Raw genomic sequence first — 20,375 nt, 5'->3', positions numbered from 1 at the left:
GTTGAGCAACTGAGGGAGTTGACTTTGACGAACCCGAGGGTTTTGGAGTTGGAACTACATCAAAGGTCTGTGCTGCTCACACACTCTGCTCAACACATGATATGTTTAGTGCCAGCAGTGTGGAGACGTCGCACAACAGCCGTTGTTCCAGCAGGTACAGGCGTTGTAGGAGTGCATAGAGGCTAGCAGTGGCAACTATAGACTTTAAAAACTATCCGCACAAGCGCCACACTTTCACCAGTAGCTTAGGAACATTGGGGTAGCTTTTTAAAAAGATTAGCAGCAATGAGTTAAAAACGTGGCCCAGGCATGGAATATGTTGCAGGCTGCCAAGCTACAGAGCCGATCCCAGGTTACGGCCATTATCACACATGACAACATGCCTGGGCCCAGGTGCAGTGGCAAAAACCACATTGCCGTCTCATCGAGGATGGCATGACTCACTTTGTAGGCAGTGTGCTGTCTGGCCCCCAAGCTGATGAGCTTCAGCACGGCCCGCTGACGTCTCCCCACACCAGTGTTGCAGCGTTTCCAGCTCGTAGCTGCGATCAATCTAACAGCGGAGGAGGAGGAGGAGGGGGGTGGTGTTTCAGCCCTCCTCCCAGGAATGTTTTGTGGGGAGACAAGTCAGGTAAATTCTTGAAACAGGGGAGAGTTTTGCATCTTTGCCCTTGCTGCCTATGGACATCCCTTTGCCTCTAGCCACCATTTTCCCTGCTTTGCTTGCCTCCACATCCACACTGCTTTTGCCCCTGGACATCACCCCAGTCCATGCCTCTGCTTTTACCCCCAGTTTTTTATGCTTAGCTTGCCTCCACATCCACACTGCTTTTGCCCCTACACATTACCCCTATCCATGCCTGTGCCTCTAGCCATAACTCTGCCACCCATGGAAACTCATGGTGCAGAAAGTGAGGGAGCTGACTCTGAGGAACCCTTGGGTTTTGTAGCTGGTACTCCAACAAAGGTCTCTGCTGCTCACACACCCTGCTCAACATACGGTATCTAGGGTTTGAGCGTGTGGTGACCTCGCACAACAGTAGGTGCTTCAGGCAGATGTAGGCCTTGCTGGAGTGTATTGCGGCTAGCTCCAGGTACTGTAGACTTGGGAAAGTGGGTGTCCAAGTGCCCCACTTTCACCCTTATCTCTGCTAATTTGGGGTATGTTTTTAAAAATCGTTGCACCACTAGATTGAACACGTGGGCCAGGCATGGAACGTGTTGGAGGCTGGCAAGCTCCAGAGCCCTCCAACAAGACAAAAAAGCCTGGCCCCAGGGGCAGCGGGGATAAACAAATTGCCATCTCATCCAGGATGGCATCCCTGACCTCAGAGGCAGTGTGCTGTCCGTCCCCCAAGCTGATGAGCTTCAGCCCGGCCTGCTGCCGTCTCCCCACACCAGTGTTGCAGCGTTTCCAGCTCGTAGCTGGGGTCAATCTAACAGCGGAGGAGGAGGGTGGTGTTTCAGCCCTTCTCCCAGGAATGTTGTGTGGGGAGACAAGTCAGTCTACCACATTTTGCGACCCGGTCCATGCCTCAAGTACATTCAACCACTGTGCCAAGATTAAAAGTTAGCGTCCCTGTCCGCATGCACTTGTCCATTCATAGCTGGTCACGTGGAAGTTTTGGGCAAAGCGCTGAACTTAGGGACCGCCTCATGTTTGGGGAAAAGTGCTGGTGTGGACGGCACAGTGAGGTGGCGCAGTAGCCAGCAGGCCCAAAAAGGGCAGAGTGTCCACAAGCCGGGACCCCAACATCTCCTGGGCCAGAATTTTTGAGATGAGGCCGTTGAAGCCTTGGGCATGTGGGTGGGTTGTGCTGTACTTTAGCCTGGAATGAAAGGCCTGGGAGATGGGGAGTCGCATTGCAAAGTGTGTAAACCACACTCAGTTTGTCCTCGACCTATACATTTAGAAATTATCTCCCCCAGCGAGGAACGTGGCCTCTATGGGGGAATTTTTCTAAGGAAGCTAGAAAAGAGGGCATCTTGGGCCTTGCTGGCTCAGGTCTAGCTTCTGTCATGCAGCTGTCTTCTGCCTCTGGCCATCCCTTTGCCTCTAGCCCCCTTTTTCCCTGCTTAGCTTGCCTCCATATCAACAATGCTTTTGCCCCTAGACATCACCCCAGTCCATGCCTTAGCTTGTACCCCCAGTTTTTGCTGCTTAGCTTGCCTCCACATCCACACTGCTTTTGCCCCTAGACATCACCCCAGTCCATGCCTTAGCTTGTACCCCCATTTTTTGCTGCTTAGCTTGCCTCCACATCCACACTGCTTTTGCCCCTAGACATCATCCCTATCCATGCCTCTTCCCCTAGCCATAACTCTGCCACCCCTGGAAACTCATGGTGCAGAAACTTTGGGAGCTGACTTTGAGGAACCCTTGGGTTTTGTAGATGGAACTCCATCAACGGTCTGTGCAGCTCACACACCCTGCTCAAGATATGGTATTGTAGGGTTTCAGCGTGTGTGAATGACGGACAACAGCCTGTGTTTGGACAGATGTAGGCCTTGCTAGAGTGTTTTTAGGCTACCAGCGACTCCTGTACACTTGCAAAAGTGGGCGCACAAGCGCCGCATTTTCAACAGTAGCTTCGGTACATTTGGGTATGTTTTCAAAAAACGTTGCACCACTAGGTTAGACGTGGGCCAAACATGGAACGTGTTGGAGGCTGGCAAGCTCCAGAGCCGCTACCAGGTTCCAGCCATTATCACAGGCGTAAAAATGCCAGGCCCCAGGTGTAGCAGGGGAAAAAAAATGCCATCTCAGCCAGGATGGCATCCCTGACCTCGGAGGCACTGTGCTGTCTGTCCCCCAAGCTGATGAGCTTCAGCACCGCCTGCTGACGTCTCCCCACACCAGTGTTTTAGCGTTTGCCGCTAGTAGCTGGGGTGGAGGTTGCAGCGTCGTAGGGTTTCAGTCTACTCCTGCCATGAATTTTGGCCTGGGAGAGGAGATAGGCCACCCCAGTTTGAACCCGGGGACCAGACTCCACCACATTCACCCTGCCTGTCCTTAAAGATAAGCAGCATCCCTGACCACAGGCGCTTGTCCAAGTGTCGGTGGTCAAGTGGACCTTGCAGCAAAGCGCGGAACTAAGGGCCCACCTGATGTTGAGTGACACGTGCTGGTGCAAGGCGGGGACACCACACCGGGAGAAGTTGTGACGGCTAGGGACGGCATAGTGAGGTGCCACAGTTGCCATCAGGTCCGGGAAGGCGGAGTTTCAACAAGCCGGAACGCCAAGATCTCCTGGGCCAGCAGTTTAGCGATGTTGGCGTTCTAGGCTTGCGTGGGTGGGTGGTTAGCGGTGTATTTCTGCCGGCGCTCCAATGTCTGAGAGATGGTGGGTTGTTGTAAAGAAGCGCCTGATGGTGCCTTTGATGGTGCAGGAGGAGATAAGACAGAAACAGGGGAGGATGAGGGAGAAGTCAACAAAGTGGCGGAGGCAGATGAAGTGATGTCCTGGCTCGTCCTCTGGAGTGCATCGCCAGCACTGTGAGCAGAAGCAGTGGCATGAACGGCGGGCGACGTTTGTCCTGCCGTTGCTGCCTGCCACTGATTCCAGTGCTTGGATTCCAAATGACGGTGCATTGAAGTGGTGGACAGGTTGCTCTTCTCAGGGCCCCTACTCGATTTCGAGAGGCAAATTGTGTAGACGACACTATATCTGTCCTCGGCGCATTCCTTGAAAAAACTCTACACCTTCGAGAAATGTGCCCTCGATGGGGGAGTTTTTCTGGGCTGGGTACAAAAGGGAACATCTTCGGACATTCCGGGTCTGGCCTGGCTTCGGCAAAGCTGTTGACCTCCGCCTCTAGCTACCCTTTTTTCTAGCACCTGCCTCAACATCCACACTACTTTCCCAGCTTGACATCCGCCTTGTCCAGGTGGGGTCGGTGTCCTCGTCGTCCACCACCTCCTCTTCCAACTCCTGTCTCGCCTCCTCCTCCTGCACAATGCGCATGTCAACTGGCTGCCCTGACAGCAACTGCATCTCATCGTCGTCGATGAGGGTGGGTTGCTGGTCATCCGCCACCAAATCGACCGGAGATGGAGGAGACTCTAGTGTTTGAGCATCTGGACACAGATACTCGTCTGTTAGGTCCGTGGAATCGCGAAATGGAGGGGCAGGTTGCGGTACAGTCAAAGGAAGGGAGAACAGCTCTGGGGAGCAGGGACAGTTGGGGTTATTGTTCTGGGAAGATTGGGAATTTTGGGTGGAAGGAGGACAAGACTGTTGGGTAAGAGGAGGTAGAGGCTGACTGGCTGGTGGACAATGTGCTTTAAGCGTTATCCGACAGCCATTGCAAGACCTGTTCCTGGTTCTCGGGCCTACTAAGGTTTGTACCATTCAGCCTAGTTAATGTGGAACTTTTGTGCAAAGCGCAGAACTTAGGGCCCGCCTGATGTTAAGGGACACATGCTGGTACAAGGCTCAACTCACCCTAAGTGCCAAAAACACTGCTGGTGCAAGGCTCTACTCATGCCAAGGGCCTCAATCTCTGCTGGTAGCTCAGCTTAAGGTCCTGTAACTTTGTTTGGAAGGGCTCATGTTAAGGGCTAGAAAAGTGAGTTTGGAAGGTCTTACCACATCACACACACTCACACTCAAAATGACAGTTAAGGGTCAGGGCTTTTGGATTTCCCATTGTCTATTCCATCCGTGGTGGTCATGGGGAACGTGATTTAAAGGGGTGGTTGTTACTGTTTGTTGAGCTTAAATTGGGGTTTGTGTCCATCCATTTGGGGAGTAAAGAAGGTTTCCAGGTATTTTCCCACTTTGATAGAGGTTTTTTTGAATGTGTAAAGTGTGTAGTTGTTAGGCTGTGATGTCGGGGTAATAGAGGGTCTTTGGTGTGTTAGATGCCCCCAGACATGCTTCCCCTGCTGTCCCAGTGTCATTCCAGAGGTGTTGGCATCATTTCCTGGAGTGTCATAGTGGACTTGGTGACCCTCCAGACACGGATTTGGGTTTCCCCCTTAACGAGTATATGTTCCCCATAGACTATAATGGGGCTCGAAACCCGTTCGAACACACGAACAGTGAGCGGCTGTTCGATTCGAATTTCGAACCTCGAACATTTTAGTGTTCGCTCATCTCTAGTCTGGAGTTCCGAGCACTGTTGAAACCAATGTGGATTGCAAACAACTGATAACTAAATGGGAACGCTTAATGAGTTGCGATTATCTTGGGACTGCATTACCCTTGAAAAATATATTGAAAATAGGATGGTGCCGAGAGGACTCCGTTTAAGAAAATTCCCGACAGTTGTATACAATGATAATTTTATGACGGCTTGGAACGAGACATTGTCTTCATGTTCTATACAATTAATGAAACTGATTGTGGAACAAGAAAAGATTAAACTGGATGTTATAAAGAGAGACATCCTTGAATTACACGCTCAATTGAAAGTGTTTGAGAAGGACCCCGTATATAAAAGTCTGAGTGATAAAGCTGTAATGAAACTCGATAACATGGAAAAACAGATTATGGCAGTAAAAAGAAAGACATTTACTAGAGATCTGGATGATTACATTACCGGATATGTATATGCACAAAGGAAACAACAGAACACACCTAAGTCAATTCTTAAAAGAAATAAACGCACCAGAAATTTTGATGAGCGTAGAGTTTCATTCAGCCCATCAGATTGGGGGTCCGATAATTCTAATTCCGCTTGCAATGAGAGTAATAACTCCAATGTGTCTAATTTTCAAGTTCATTCATCTACCCCGTATAGGGATAAAAAGAGACATTTTCATGCTACATAGGATTCAAAAAACGAACAGGAAAATTCAGACGTGCGGGACGCAGGCATAAAACACAGAAAGCGTTATTTTACAAGGGCCAACAGGTCACTGACCCACAACCCAATGAATTAAGTAATATTGATAAGGCTGTTTTGAATTTGTCATCTGTTGCTTTACCACAAGAAGAATTGGCGATTTTGGCTAAGGGATTGAAATTTGTCCCTACACAGGACTTTGATGTGTTTTCTACGATTTTAGATGTCAACAGATTTATAAGAACTTTAACTGTCAAGAGACACTTCTATAATGATGATGCAGTTGGTGATTTATAACAAACAGCCGATGATGATGATTTAAGAGGGGTTGTGAATGAACAATCAAGTTCCACGTCCGATAATGTCTTTTCGGGCATATTGTTTAAAGAACAAGTGGCTTTAATGAGTCTGATGGATTTACAAAATGAGAATGTTCCATATAATGATCACTCTAGGGTTAAATTTCCTAATCCTGGTTTTTATCCCCTGAAGTCTCGGGCTCCGGTCTACGGCTTGTTTCAACAGGCCGTGGAGGCGGACCTCGAGACTTTGGGGGAGAAAATTAACCATTCTGGGAGGACTGGTAATCTTTCCAGTCAAGAACAAGCTATGATGAAACATTTAAAGGATCGGAATGATATCGTGATTAAACAATCCGATAAAGATGGTAACGTGGTTATAATGGATAGTTCTGATTACTCAAAAGGCTGTCTGGATATTTTGGGAGATAAGATGACAAACAACTTGATAGTGATCCAACTGATTGTGTACGAAGTAAATTGGAATGTATTGTGAATAAGGGAGTTTCTCTTGGTATCTTCTCTCCAGAACAGGCTAGACACTTAGTACCTAGTCATCCAGTTATGGCCATCTTGCATGGCCTACCTAAAACCCACAAGGGGCGTATACCTCCACCATTACGCCCCATTGTGGCAGGTATCGGGAGTATCAATGAACCATTGTGCTCCTGGCTGGATGACTTATTAAAACCTTTGGTCTGGCGTACGCCGGGTTTCCTGCGGGATTCGAAGGCGGTACTACAAACCTTTCAGAGTTTTTCCTGGAAACCACACTACGTATGGATTACGGGTGATGTAGAGCAGCTCTATTCGAGCATACCACACGACGTTGCTGTTGTTGCATTAGAACATCATTTATTAAAATACAGTAAATTTTCTTTACAGTTATGTGAGTATATTTTGGAAATTACATTATTTTTGCTTCAACACAATTTTTTTAGTTTTGATGGGAAATATTATTTGCAGGTTAGGGGGGCTCCCATGGGAGCCCCCTTTTCTCCATCTATAGCAAATTTATTTTTGGCATGGTAGGAGGAGGATTTTGTTTTTTCTTTAAAGAATCCGTACTTCAGCAAACGTCGTGTGGTATGGCCGATATATAGATGATCTGTTGGTGGTGTGGGAGGGTGATACTAGTTTGATTCCTGACTTCATGGCATACTTGAATCAGAATAATTTAAATTTACGACTTACATACTCAGTCAATCAAAAGTTTCCTTTTTGGATATTGAGCTTTGCAGTGATATGTGTAGGAGTACGGTGGAAACTAGTATATATATCGGAAACCCACGTCTGGAAATAATGTACTGCTTGCTAGCAGTTTACACCCGAGGCATACTTTAAAGTCAGTTCCTCTGGGTGAGCTATTGAGGACACGTCGAGCCTGTTCAAATGATATTGACTATAAAATTCAGAGAGAGTACACTCTTGCAAGGTTACGGGATCGTGGTTATCCGGAGTGGAGTTTGAATAGAGCAGTGAAAATAGTGGATGGTAGAACTCGTGCATCTTTGCTGATTAATAAAAGACAGAACAAAGTCAAAGAGTCTGATCGTAGAATTGTTTTTTCCACTCCATATTCTAGACAATTCACACAGATTAAATCAATTATACTTAAAAACCTGCCTATTCTTCTACAGGATGCCATAACCCGGGAAATATTGAAAGATGGCATACAAGTTGTAGCCAAGAGGGGCTGTTCTTTGGGAAGTCAGTTGTCTCCAAGCTTATATTCTAGTAAGAACAAACATATATCCACATGGCTTAATTACCGCGGTTTTTACAAATGCGGTAATAATAGGTGTGCTGTATGTCAGTACGTGAATAAAACTTCCACATTTTCTAATTCGGATAATACAGGTCATTTTTCCATTGCTTCCTTTATGAACTGTAATACAGATCATGTTATTTATGTAGTTGAGTGCATTTTGTGCAGACTCAAGTATGTGGGATGCACGATTAGAGCAGTCAAAGTAAGGATTAGTGAACATATTGTGGGTAGTAATAGAGAACAAGAGAATTCCTCAGGAGTTTCCCGACATTTTTTTCAAGAACATCAAGGTAACGTTTCCAGTCTTAGGTATTATGCCATAGAGCATGTGTTGAGACCCGCGCGGGGAGGTGATTGGAGAGAAAAAAAAAAAAGTTCTCCTACGTGAGGCTTTTTGGATCTTGAAATTAAAGACGAGGTATCCCAGTGGTCTCAACATACGGTCTGATTTAGCTTACATTTATTGAGTAATCGTATTGGATTGGAGATAGTAACATCTTAATATATTTGACACAATGTATACATTATGGAGTTGTAGGTTTACATACTAACGTGTGCATGTGTGGGAGATTTTGATCTATATATATGATTGACTGTTATCTTTTGACTGGATTAATATAGGTAACCCTGTGAGCTGTGATTACAATGTTTCACTATTTAGTGTTAGATTTGTGGTTATAGCAAATATTAGAGGAGTATTGTAATCTATGGCGAGTTCGGCTGTTGCCTCCGATCATGTGATCAGGAAATTATTGCGTTCCAGTGTGCGGTCCACTTGATAGTTTCTCCGATCACGTGATGAGTTTAGTCATGAATACGACATGAATTTACGACATGAATATTTACAATGAAGGAATGTGAGTACATGTTTTTGTATATGTTTTTTTATTTATTTTTTAGGTTGATTTGTATTTCTAATGGAAGATTCAAAATGGGAATGTATTTTTGCTATGCGATCTACCGTATTTTTCAGACTATAAGACGCACCCAGGTTTTAGAGGAGAAAAATAGGGAAAAAAAATTTTCAGGCAAAAAAATGGTAAAATATTTAATATATGGGAGTTGTAGTTTTGGAACAGCTGCAAGGCCACATTGACAGGTGACCCTGCAGCTGTACGGGGATGTATAGGGCGTTTTTTTTGTGGGGCCAGGTGTACTTTTTAGATATACCATTTTGGGAAATGTTTATTGCTTAGAGCACCTTTTATTTAATTCAGAGGCAAAACAGAGAGAAAAACCCGGCAGTTTAGCGCTTTTGATTTTGACGTTCACTGTACATAAAAATATTAGTAGACCGGGCATTTTCAGACACAGGGATACCTAATGTGTATGTTTCACAGTAATGTTATACTTTTATATGTATTCTAGGGAAAGGAGGTGAACTTTTATTTTATTTTTTATTATATTTTTTTTTTTAAGTGTTTTTTTTTTTTTACTATTTTATTATCCCCCGCCTAGGGGGCTTGAACCTGCAATCATTTGATTGCAAGTCCCATAGACGGCAATACAAGTGTATTGCCGTCTATGGGAGATTCTATACATTACTATCGCGGAGGGTCATAGACCAGCCGAGATAGTAATATATTACTATGACAGGCCTGGGAGCCTTCATTAGGCTCCCGGCTGTCATCGGAACAGGTCGGCTCCTTCGGCCTCACCGTGCAGGAGCCGGCCTGCATCACTAAAGGTATGGGGCCGGTGGGGGGGGGGGGGGGGGGGCTAACTGACTGCCGGGACCTGCGGAGGAGGAGTGGATTTGCAGCATGGCCGCGCTTCCACCGCTGGTTTTCTTCAGCGGCAGTAGCGCGGCAATCTGCAGGCCCCGGCAGCTAAGACAGTCCCCGGCATCTGCTGTAATAGACCGGCGGATGCCGGGGAGTGTCTTAGCTGCCGGGGCCTGCAAGATTGTCACACTCCTGCCGCTGAAGAAAACCAGCGGTGGCAGTAGCGCGGCAATCTGCAGGCCCCGGCAGCTAAGACACTCCCCGGCATCCGCCGGTCTATTACAGCAGATGCCGGGGACTGTCTTAGCTGCCGGGGCCTGCAGATTGCCGCGCTACTGCCGCTGAAGAAAACCAGCGGTGGCAGTAGCGCGGCCATCCCACATTCAGACTATAAGACGCACCCTCATTTTCCTCCGAAATTTTTTGGGGAAAAAAGTGTGTCTTATAGTCCGAAAAATACGGTATGTCTATTCTATGGATGTGTTCAGATTTGCTGAAAAACCTTTTTTTTGTATTTGTGTTTTCTGCAGTATATAAAAAACAAACAAAGTATATTTATTATACGTTATCCCGTTCATAAATTATGATTATTATGCATATTGGATTTGTGTTATATTTGTGCACAACTGTTGGTAAATATGCAAATGAGTTTGGTAGAAATGGGGTTAATTTTGTGGACGGGAGGTGGAGTTTGGTCAGTGTCATGATTTTAAAAGGATTGTGTTCAGTTGTATGTTTAAGCCAAGAGGAAGGGACGAGCGTCCCGAAACGCGTCGCTTTTGTATACCTGACTTTACACCATGGTTGCTTTGTAACCTTTTTATTCAAACGATGGAATAAAAGTTAAATTTTAATTTATTGCGGAAATTTTTCATCATTATTCTGGACGTAGCTGGCTTCATTTATCTTTGCAATGTCTTGAAGAAAGTAAAAGGTAATAAAGTACCCAACTGTTTGGGATGAGTAAATCTAAAAACTCAAATCTGTTGAATAATGATACATTTTGACCAAGTGAGAGGATTAAGTTAGATGCAGATTCGTCATCGCCATTCCAGATAATTATTAAGTCATCTATATATCATTTGTAAAAAATAATTTGGGGATGTGGTTGTTCTGTAGACTGGATGAATTTTACTTCGAAGTAACCCATGTATAGGTTGGCATAAGACAGTGCAAATGTGGTGCCCAACGCACATGCTTTTATCTGCAGGTACATTGTGTTTTGAAAGGAAAAGATGTGTTCAAATATGAATTGGATGCTATCCAAAATGAACTCCTTCTATAGTGTTGGCATTGATTAGTTCTTGTTGGTGGTGGAATGTTTGAATATAAACCTGGAACATTTGCTATCAGTAGAACCCACCCATTTTTGGGCTGGTGCGTGGTATTCAGATATCTGAGATCTTTAATAAGTTGAATTTTTTTTAAAAAAATGTAGATTGTGAGCCCCATATAGGGACCACAATGTACTTTTTTCCATTTAAGTATGTCTTTGTTGAATGGGAGGAAATCCACGCAAACACGGGGAGAACATACAAACTCCTTGAACATTGTGTTCCTGGCGGGATTGGAACCCAGGACTCCAGTGCTGCAAGGCTGTAGTGCTAACCACTGAGCCACCATGTTGCCTCATGAGTTGACTCTTTTAGGTATGAGGGGAATTGTAACACCAGTACCTGAAGGTGGAGTTTTGTTAAGTGGGAAAGATTACTGGTTAGTGAACCTTTCTAATATTATGGATTGGCCAGGTAGGAAAACCAGAGATTCATGCACTTTTGCTAAGTTGTAGAAGAATGGAACAGGAGGTTCAATAACATGGAGGAATTTGTGTGTGTGTGTGTGGGGGGGGGGGGCGGGGGGGGGTTTGTTTAGGAGTTTGTTGGTTACAGCCCGGTTAATAAGGTCTCTGTACTCAAGGATATAAAATGGTAGTGGTAAGGGATGGTAAAATCCATTACAATCAAAGAGACAGATGGCTTCCTTTATATAATCAGCTTGGTTTTGGATCAATATTCTGACTCCCTTGTCGACTAGCCGGATCATTACGTCTAAGTTCATTTGTAAGTTTTTTAAGGCCTTAGATTCTGTTACTGAAATATTTTAAAGTAGGGTCTATGAAAAAGCTGCAACTCTTCTTAAAGCAATTATCTGGATTAGTAAAAAACAAAAACAAAAAAACATTCAAATCCTCAATGAGAAAATTCTGAGTTGGTATGAGAGTGGATTCCTTTTCAGCACCCTCAATTTCAGATGGACACAAAAGAGCAGGTCTCAATTTAGAGAAGCCACTACCTCCATGCACAATACAGCTTTTTTGATTCTACAGAAGCTTTTTAAACAGCAGCTCCTGAATCCAACTGCTCCACCCCATTAGCGTATATCTGAGGTACTGTTTCACAGGATTTGACAAGTATACCACTGTAATGCTTTCATTTAAAACAATGGCTAGGTATTAAAATCCACATATTAAAAACAGAAAAAGTATACTTACTTCCATATTTTCATTTCTAAAGGGATTTCGATAATCAGGCGACTTTTCACTGATGCCCAACTCCTGAGACATCTAAAATAAAAGGTTATATGAAATCACAGTATAGCTGCCAGTAAAGCTACCCATAGCACCTATAAGCATATCATTGTAGCATTAAATATAATACTCATTTAGAATTAAGTAAGTTCACATACAGTAGCAAAGCTGTGTAGTAAGAGAAATTTGGGGTGGAGATGGAGTAGAAAAAAAAATATGTTACTGACTCTCTACTACATTTTATAACAAATAATCCTACTAATATTATAAATGTGAAAGTTTGTATGTTTTTGTCACTCAATCACGCAAAAATGGCTGAACGAATTTGGTACTTTCGACAGACATCATGTGAAGGTTAGGAGACTCTTATCCAGTTATTGGAATATTTTAGAGGCGGACCCGGATTTGAGGAATGAGATTGGGGATGTTCGAAATGTCACTTATAGATGGGGAAAGAACCTTAGGGATCGACTGATCTACGGTAGTCTACCACGTATCCCAGAACATGGGAATTGGCTAACACAACATAAATCAGTGGGGACTTTCAACTGTGGTAGATGTACAGCTTGCCCATTTATTAACAACAATCCCCGTTTCTCAAATGGATCCACAGGAGTCTCCTTTGAATGCAGAGAATTTGCAAATTGTTCGACAACGGGGGTTGTTATCTCCTCAGCTGCTCTCGCCCACTGAGATATGTGGGGAAGACCAAAAGACAACTGAGGAGGTGTATTCGACATCATATATGTGATATACAAAATAACAGGGATACCCCCGTTGCGTGCCATTTCTCTACATATCATTCAGGAGAAGTCACTGGTTTTGGGGTTCAGGCTATAGATGTCATCAGGCCTCCCCCAAGGGGAGGTGACTGGGATAGATTTATCCTAAAAAAAAGAAGCACAGTGGATTTTTAGGTTGGACAAGATATTCCCAAATTGGTTGAACGAACAATTAGACTTCACTTGCTTCATAGAATAGCTTTGTGAGTTAATCATTGGCTCCATTTCTGCCTTTTGATGTAAATAGACTCTTATTTATCTATGAGTGTTTGACAGTTATCTTGATGAGAAAGCAGAATGTGCAAGTATCACCTTTAGAACTGTTTGGATATTATAGGCTTTATGTTTTTCGGCGCGGCAACTTTGTTGCTGCTAACCCACGGTAAAAAATAAATAAATTCTGCGCTATTATTTAGACCAGGTTGGCGCAACACACCTAGACATCTCTACTGTTGTGAATCTGTATGTCGTTTATGATCTGTGATCCAGGAAGAAGGTGATATATTGGGATCATCCTGTAAATTGTATCTTATATCTAGTACCCCGAATCAATAACTAAGAGACCCTTACCTGTATAATGATGGCTCCACAAGGTTGCAGCGCTAAAGGGACATGTTTTGAAATATGAGGGCTGAAGTAGCGCTGTATATACTAAGAAGGAGAGCATATAGGTCTATGGGAAACATTGAGTTGTCCTAGTTGGCATATGAGCGCTATGGCATGGGTTGTTTGAATTCTCCTTGCAGAGTTGTGCATGCGTGACAGCAATATGCATTCTGAATACCTTGACAGCAATGTATATTCTGAATACTAAGTCGGCGCGCATGCTTCAGAACACATGCAGGAGACGGGACAAGAGGTGCACAGGAGCTTCTAAGTGGGCATGCATGTGCGAGGAGGCAGATCATTGATGTCTATAGTGTGGTCGTGACATGCCTGGAAACTGTAGTGGAGCTATTGGAGGCGTTCCACTGAGAACCAATGAAGCGGGAGAACTGTCTTACGGTATAAGCGGGAATGAATTACAAGAGGTATGTGTAGAGTACCTACTCTACATACACCTCCTGTAATTCAATCCTGCATATGCCGTAAGACAGTTCTCCTGCTTCATTCTGGCATGATGATGATTGGATCGAAAAACCCTGGTGGGGGTTGCAGGAAGTTTAAAAGACCACAGATTTGCAGGGCAACTCAACGCTGAATGTAGAGCGGCAGTCCTTCCGGCGGTCAGTCACCACACTGCTATCACAAAACGGAAGTTTTGTCTGCTTTCTTTTTGTGAGGAAAATTTATGAGACCCCTGTTGAATCTTTTGTTAAAAGAGGAAACGCGTAGGGTCAGTTCTTTTAGCAGTTTGTGAGCACATTCCCAATATAACTTCCAAAAGGAGACCTCTCTGTTGGTGTGGCGGTAGGGAAGGGGGGGGGGGTGTGTGTGATCCACTGAGCCTAGATATCGAGTCCCTTTGTTGGTGATTGATATTTGAGAATATAATCTGAATATATCTGAAGGGAGTGAGTGTTACCCTGTCTCTTAGGGACAAGTAGAAACAATATATCACTCCTACTCTCTCCTCACAATTGAGCACGGTGTTCAACATTTTTTATACTTTTTGATTTTTTAAAGACAGCTAATAAAAGCGATGTTTTAATATTTGTATAGTAGTTCTATGGATGGACAAGTTTGTTGTTATCCCTTTGACAAAAAATGGTCAGGAGTGTAGGACTGTTTATTGCTAGGGAGTGATTTACTTTCACATTTTAACTAGGAATTATTAAAGGTTAAGTTTTATTTTTTTATTTATTAGTAGCTTTTTAGTAAGGACCTCTGGTGTTTGAATGTTCAAGTTTTCCTTACACCCTGTGTATCATACAGATGTTGTCCTTGGCAGGATTCAAAACCAGGATTGCAGAGCTGCAAGGCTGCAGTTTTAACCACTGAGCCACCATGCTACCCAAGTATCAACCATTCTAAATGGCACTGAGCTGTAGCACTACCATGTGAGCAATGGATGCAAGATCACTTCCCAAGAAGAAAGTAAAGTAGAGCTCCTGAGTACTAAGTGGTTGTGAAGGCCTAGAAAACATGACTGCTGTCAGTTTTCATTGTCAACTGTTTTGTGCTTAGTGGTTATTACTCAACCATACTAAGTGGTTATTACTCAACCATAATAATAGCATGTACAGCCAAAGCAGATCTAGTAAATAAGACATTTTATGAACTGACCTGACAGTGAACTCAATAATTAGAAGGGTTGTACACATACTTTTGGACATACAACATATTTAAAAAATCAGCTAATCCAACAATAAATTGATAGCATTGTAGTATTGTGGGTGTACTTGACAAATAATACGATTTCTGGCCCTTATATTACTTGTATGATGCAAGTTTAATGATTTTCTTCTTACAGGCTCTCTCAAGTTATCCATTTTCTATGAGTTGGTGGAAATGGATAATGGTGCCATAGACAACGCCATCATTTACTCTCACAAAAGCAGCAGCATCATATAACACACAGCAGCATCATATAACACATATAACAGTTACACACTTCTTGTGTTTGTCTTGCCCCCATCTCACTGAGCATCTGCTCACCCCTCCCCCTCCATAAACCTCTATTGGGAGCCTTAGCAAGATGCCTTTTGCAGGTCTTGTTCTGGTAAGATACAACTCTGTAGAAATGTCATAGTGAAAGTCAGTTTAACTGAGGGGGAGACATACATTTAGAAAGACGATTTTTTCAAATAAGATAAAGTATTACAAAGATTGTAAGATATTTGTTTGTACTATTGACTTAGTTTTATTAAAAGCAGAGCGTGCAGCCTGTGGCTCTTGAGAGGGGAGTCCAATGCTTCAGTCAGATAATTATATAACAATAACAGGACCTATCTTGCCCCAAGAAGATCGAAACAGAAACCTCACAGTCTCCCTTGAAATCAATGGGGAACAGAAGGCACTCAAATGACATCCAAGTGCTGGAAAAAAAAAATTGGTGTGCTATCTGGTCAAGCAAACTGATATCAGATGAAAATACATAAATATGAACTCAAAGAGAGTAGTTTGCCATGATAGAAGGTTAAAGGCATACCAGGCCAAGAAGCTGGGAATGTGGACCGTCATCAAAGATGCCACTCAGGTTACAAAAGCCAATACCCCACCGAATTAGGTTGTTCCAGTTGGAATTTCGATCAAAATAATGATGAACGATCTTGGGAAAACGTAACACAACATCACCAAAGAATGCAGAATTTTCCACAGTGTGCGAATAGGCTGCAACAATAGTTACATAAAGAAGGTGTTAAGATATATTTATGGAATTCAGCTACATAGGTACAGCTCTAATTCTGCCAAGAACATAACTGCATTCAATTTTTTCCTTAAAACAAATACACTAAAAAAAAAAAAAAAAAAAAAAAAAAAAAAAAAAAAAAAGGAGGAGATGAAAATAATTTCTGCATTCCTATTTCTTTCTAGGAAAATCTGCCATAGTTACTGAACATTTTATGTTTAAATTAGATTATTATTTCAGTTTAATACAATTCTGTAATGTTGGCATCTCATAACCTATTCACAAGATATTCAAAAGCAAAATCCTTGGTAATTGTCTAATAAAGTATAAGAAATATATTTGACTGATATAGACAATATCAAAACCATGTATTTTAATGGTATACAAAAAATACATACGGTACATTGAAAGGTGGCCACATCTCTGCTGGACCTGCACCCACAAGGTATTGCTGTGCTGCTTTGAAGATCTATTTTTCTAAGCTATTCCACCCACTACTAGAAGACAGGAGGAGGGGGGAGGACTCATTCCCCAGACACAGCAAGGTTAGAAAGTATTGCAAGTGATAGGGGAGGGGGAAGAGAGATGGTGATGTTCCGTTTTGGAAGCGGTAAAAAATTGAATGTGACCAGATTATCAGAAACTGTCCCTGGAGTGGTCACATAACCACTACAGGGATATGGGTAACTATACATTTTTTTTTTTTTTTAATTTAAGTAAATTAGAAGTTAGGTGGGGCGAGGGAGTTTAGTTTAGGTGATAATTATTAGTATATCCTGAACAAACCCTTTAATACTAAATGGTGATATGCTACCAAAACACTGAACAGGCTACACTTTAATATAGGATAGGATATACATGAGTCCCCCTGCGAACTTCCGGTTGGCACATGCGCAATGGAAGGGCGGCAAGAAGACTTCCTGTTCCTTAGTGAATTAACCAGGGCTGGGTATGTACTTCAGGGTATGGTCCTCGGGTTACGACGAGCCTGCTGCAGAACCTCATTTTCTGAATGCTATACAGTGTATAGCATTCGGCAAATGAAGGCTGATTGTGTAGCAGGCTCGTCCTTGCTACGAGCAGGTAAGTATGCTGTTACCAGTTGACTTTTTCTCATTGAAATGAATAGACCAGCGTTGATTGGCCAGTTGCCAGTGATTTGGCCAATCAACGCTGGTTCTGCCAGAGGCTCGTCTGAGGAGGCGGAGTCTAACATCGGACTATTCATTCCAATGAGAAAAACTCTTGCCTGCCCGTAGCAAGGACGTGCCTGCTGCAGAATCAGTGTTCATTTGCCGAATGCTATACATATATATAGCATTCGGCAAATGAATATATATACTGTATAGCATTTAGCAAATGAGGTTCTGCAGCAGGCTCGTCGTAACCACGAAACAGTATGCCTATACCCCTGCTAGACATGGCAAACTCTCAAAACCGGAAAGAGATCTTCGACCGGAAATAGGAAGGGCGGGACTTAATCCTTTGTTATTGTTGTCAAAGGGGGACTCATGTATATCGGATATCACAAAACAGTATTATTTAAAGGGGCTCTATCACTAGGAAAAGTCATTTTTAACTAATCACACCTTTGCATAGCCCTTAGAAAGTCTATTTCACACCTACCTTTTGTATGTAGATTGCCTCACTGGTTTCTGAATAAGTCTGTTTATATTCATATGCTAATTAGACTAGTGCACGATAGAAGGTGCACACCTCTCCTATTGTCTTCTATGGGAGACGGCTCCTGCTGCTGCTGATGACTCGCTTCCTGTTTGCTTCACACACATAGAAGATAATGGGAGAGAGGAGGCTGCTGGGAACTTCCTGTACTGGCTGGAAGCTCATTAGCATATGAATAAAAACGGACTTATTCAGAGACCACTGAAGCAATCTACATACAAAAGGTAAGTGTGGAATAGCCTTTCTAAAGCCTATGCAAGCATGTGATTAGATAAAAATGACTTTTCCCAGTGATAGAGCCCCTTTAAACTAACAAATTACACATATCTACATACATTTCCAGGCAAGTGGAATGGTAAGGTAAGACACATCTATAGGTCTGTATATAGTACAGTATTATAGTAACAAGATTTAAAAAGAGGATGCTACTGCATATATAACACATCCATGAGTCACAAAAAGACAACAAATAACTCCATACTGGCCGTACATATAAGGGGGCGTTTACCTGTCGGACACCGACGGTAGTGTGGTGTGCGCTCCTAGTGTCCGCTCAAAATCTGGCACGAACATTAGGAGCAGACACTAGCTGTGTCCGTGACACCTGTCATATATTTAAATGGCGATCGAGTGCGACATGTAGGGTTTTTCTGTCCGCTTGAAAAGTCGGACATCTTTACATGCGGACAGCGAAGGAAGGGCACGGAGTGCAGAAGAACGCACCCGATGCCCATTTAAATAAATGACAGGTGTCACGGACACAGCTAGTGTCCGCTCCTAATGTCAGTGCCAGATTTTGAGCGGACACTAGGAGCAGACACTACCTGTCAGACACCGACGGTAGTGTGAACACCCCTTAAGCTGTTCTGCTGTAGCGAGAGATGTTTGCTCTTATTTTACATTTAATACATATTATTCAATTAGCATTCATTAGAAAATAAACAAAAATGGCACATTACTCTTAAAAATCAACTAAATGAAATAAATGGTTTACATTTCACAAATAAACAGGGTCAACATTTTAACTAGGTATACCAATCTATATCTGAGCATATTTTACCATCTTTAATCTTCTCATCTACAGGAAATGGACCATCAGGCTGCAATCCTGCTGAAATAAGAATAGCTCGGGAGTCCTCCAGCACCTGTAAAACGAAGAGCAGATAACTGGACAATTCTGATTTTCCATATAGATGGTTTTACATTGAAATGAGCCAAAATTACTAATCCTGTCTAAATTTTAGGCAGGGTAAATTTAGGGCGCTGCCACGCAATGTATCATGTGGCATTGTAGCTGCACTCCAGGCCAATGCTTTCATTTACGGAAGTACTAGCTGATTATGGACTTTCCCTTATCAGCGGCTGTGTGGCAATCTGTAATAATACTGTACACAGATTGTAATGAGGAAAATATACTAATCGCTTACTGCTTTTACTTAACGACTTCCAGACCTCCCATAGGACTTTATATGTCCGGATAGTGGTTGCCTTGTTCTGACAGGACGTGCCGGTACATCCTGTCAGAACACAGCAGCTGCACAAGTTCGTGCAGTTGCTGATACTGGGAGCCGGCTGTAACTATAGCCGGAGCTCCCAAAGAGATGGCAGGGAAGGTTTATTCCCTTCCCTGCCTTCTTGATCGCTATGTATACAGCGCTCAATGAGTGCTGTATACACAGCTATGCACGCCGCCATGATGGGGGTCGCCCTCTGACCCGGGGGTCACGTGATCCGCCGGGCCCAGTGTCTTGCAAGAGCTGCTGGGTCCTACAGGACCCAGATCCGCTCTGCAAGCAGTATACACAATGTGCAGGAGGCTGTATTCCTCCTGCAACTGAGGCTAATGTACCAGCTACAGGGGAAATCAGCCTCCAATACAAAAAAAAAAAAAAAAAAAAAAAAAGTGATCAGATGCCCCCAAAGGTTTCTTATGACCTTATGAGGACACCGTCTGAAAATAAATTTTATATATATATATATATATATATATATATATATATATATATATATATATATATATATTTAAAATAAAATTTAAGAAAGATATAAGTAAAATACACCAATAAAATCCCGTTATTAAAGGTTATAGCTCCACCCACAACACCATATAAAATAAAAATTACCATAACTGAGAGGAAAAACTATTTTATAAAAGTTTTTCAGTAGTAGTTTTTAGTAACACAATTTCCGTCCTATTTGGTTTATATTTTCCCGGATAAAAAAAAAAAAAAAATTAACACATTCAAAAATAAAAACAAAAAATAAAAGCCCTATGTGTCCCTGAAAAAAGATGTAAAAATTATTTGAATGAGACGTATGAGAAAAATGTTACATCCCTCTAAACTGCACATACAAAATAAACCTAAAATGTGTGTTCCTGGACTACAAATTAGCCCGGTACTGAAATGGTTAAAAACACTCCAGCTTATGCTCTGTATTATGCCTAGAGCATGGCTTGAGGGGATGGTGAATGACTAACGTTAAGGGTTCCCTGAATAAAGATCCAG

The 20,375-nt window shown here is 42.9% G+C and overlaps 1 protein-coding gene across 2 annotated transcripts in view; it reads right to left on the bottom strand.

The window, feature by feature from the left end:
• The window catches only part of CCDC134 (coiled-coil domain containing 134), a 62,556-nt gene that overhangs the window by 20,395 nt on the left and 21,786 nt on the right, over positions 1-20,375 (bottom strand). For both annotated transcript variants that reach the window (XM_075286371.1, XM_075286372.1), the window contains 3 exons: positions 18,929-19,013; positions 15,985-16,166; positions 12,076-12,147 (listed from right to left, as the gene is read on the bottom strand). In XM_075286371.1, the coding sequence (XP_075142472.1) occupies positions 12,076-12,147; positions 15,985-16,166; positions 18,929-19,013 (339 nt within the window). The remainder of the gene's footprint in view (positions 1-12,075; positions 12,148-15,984; positions 16,167-18,928; positions 19,014-20,375) is intronic.

This window comes from Leptodactylus fuscus, chromosome 9 (genome assembly GCF_031893055.1).
Source record: "Leptodactylus fuscus isolate aLepFus1 chromosome 9, aLepFus1.hap2, whole genome shotgun sequence".
Lineage (NCBI taxonomy): Eukaryota > Metazoa > Chordata > Amphibia > Anura > Leptodactylidae > Leptodactylus > Leptodactylus fuscus.
This window is presented reverse-complemented; position numbering and strand designations above follow the sequence as displayed.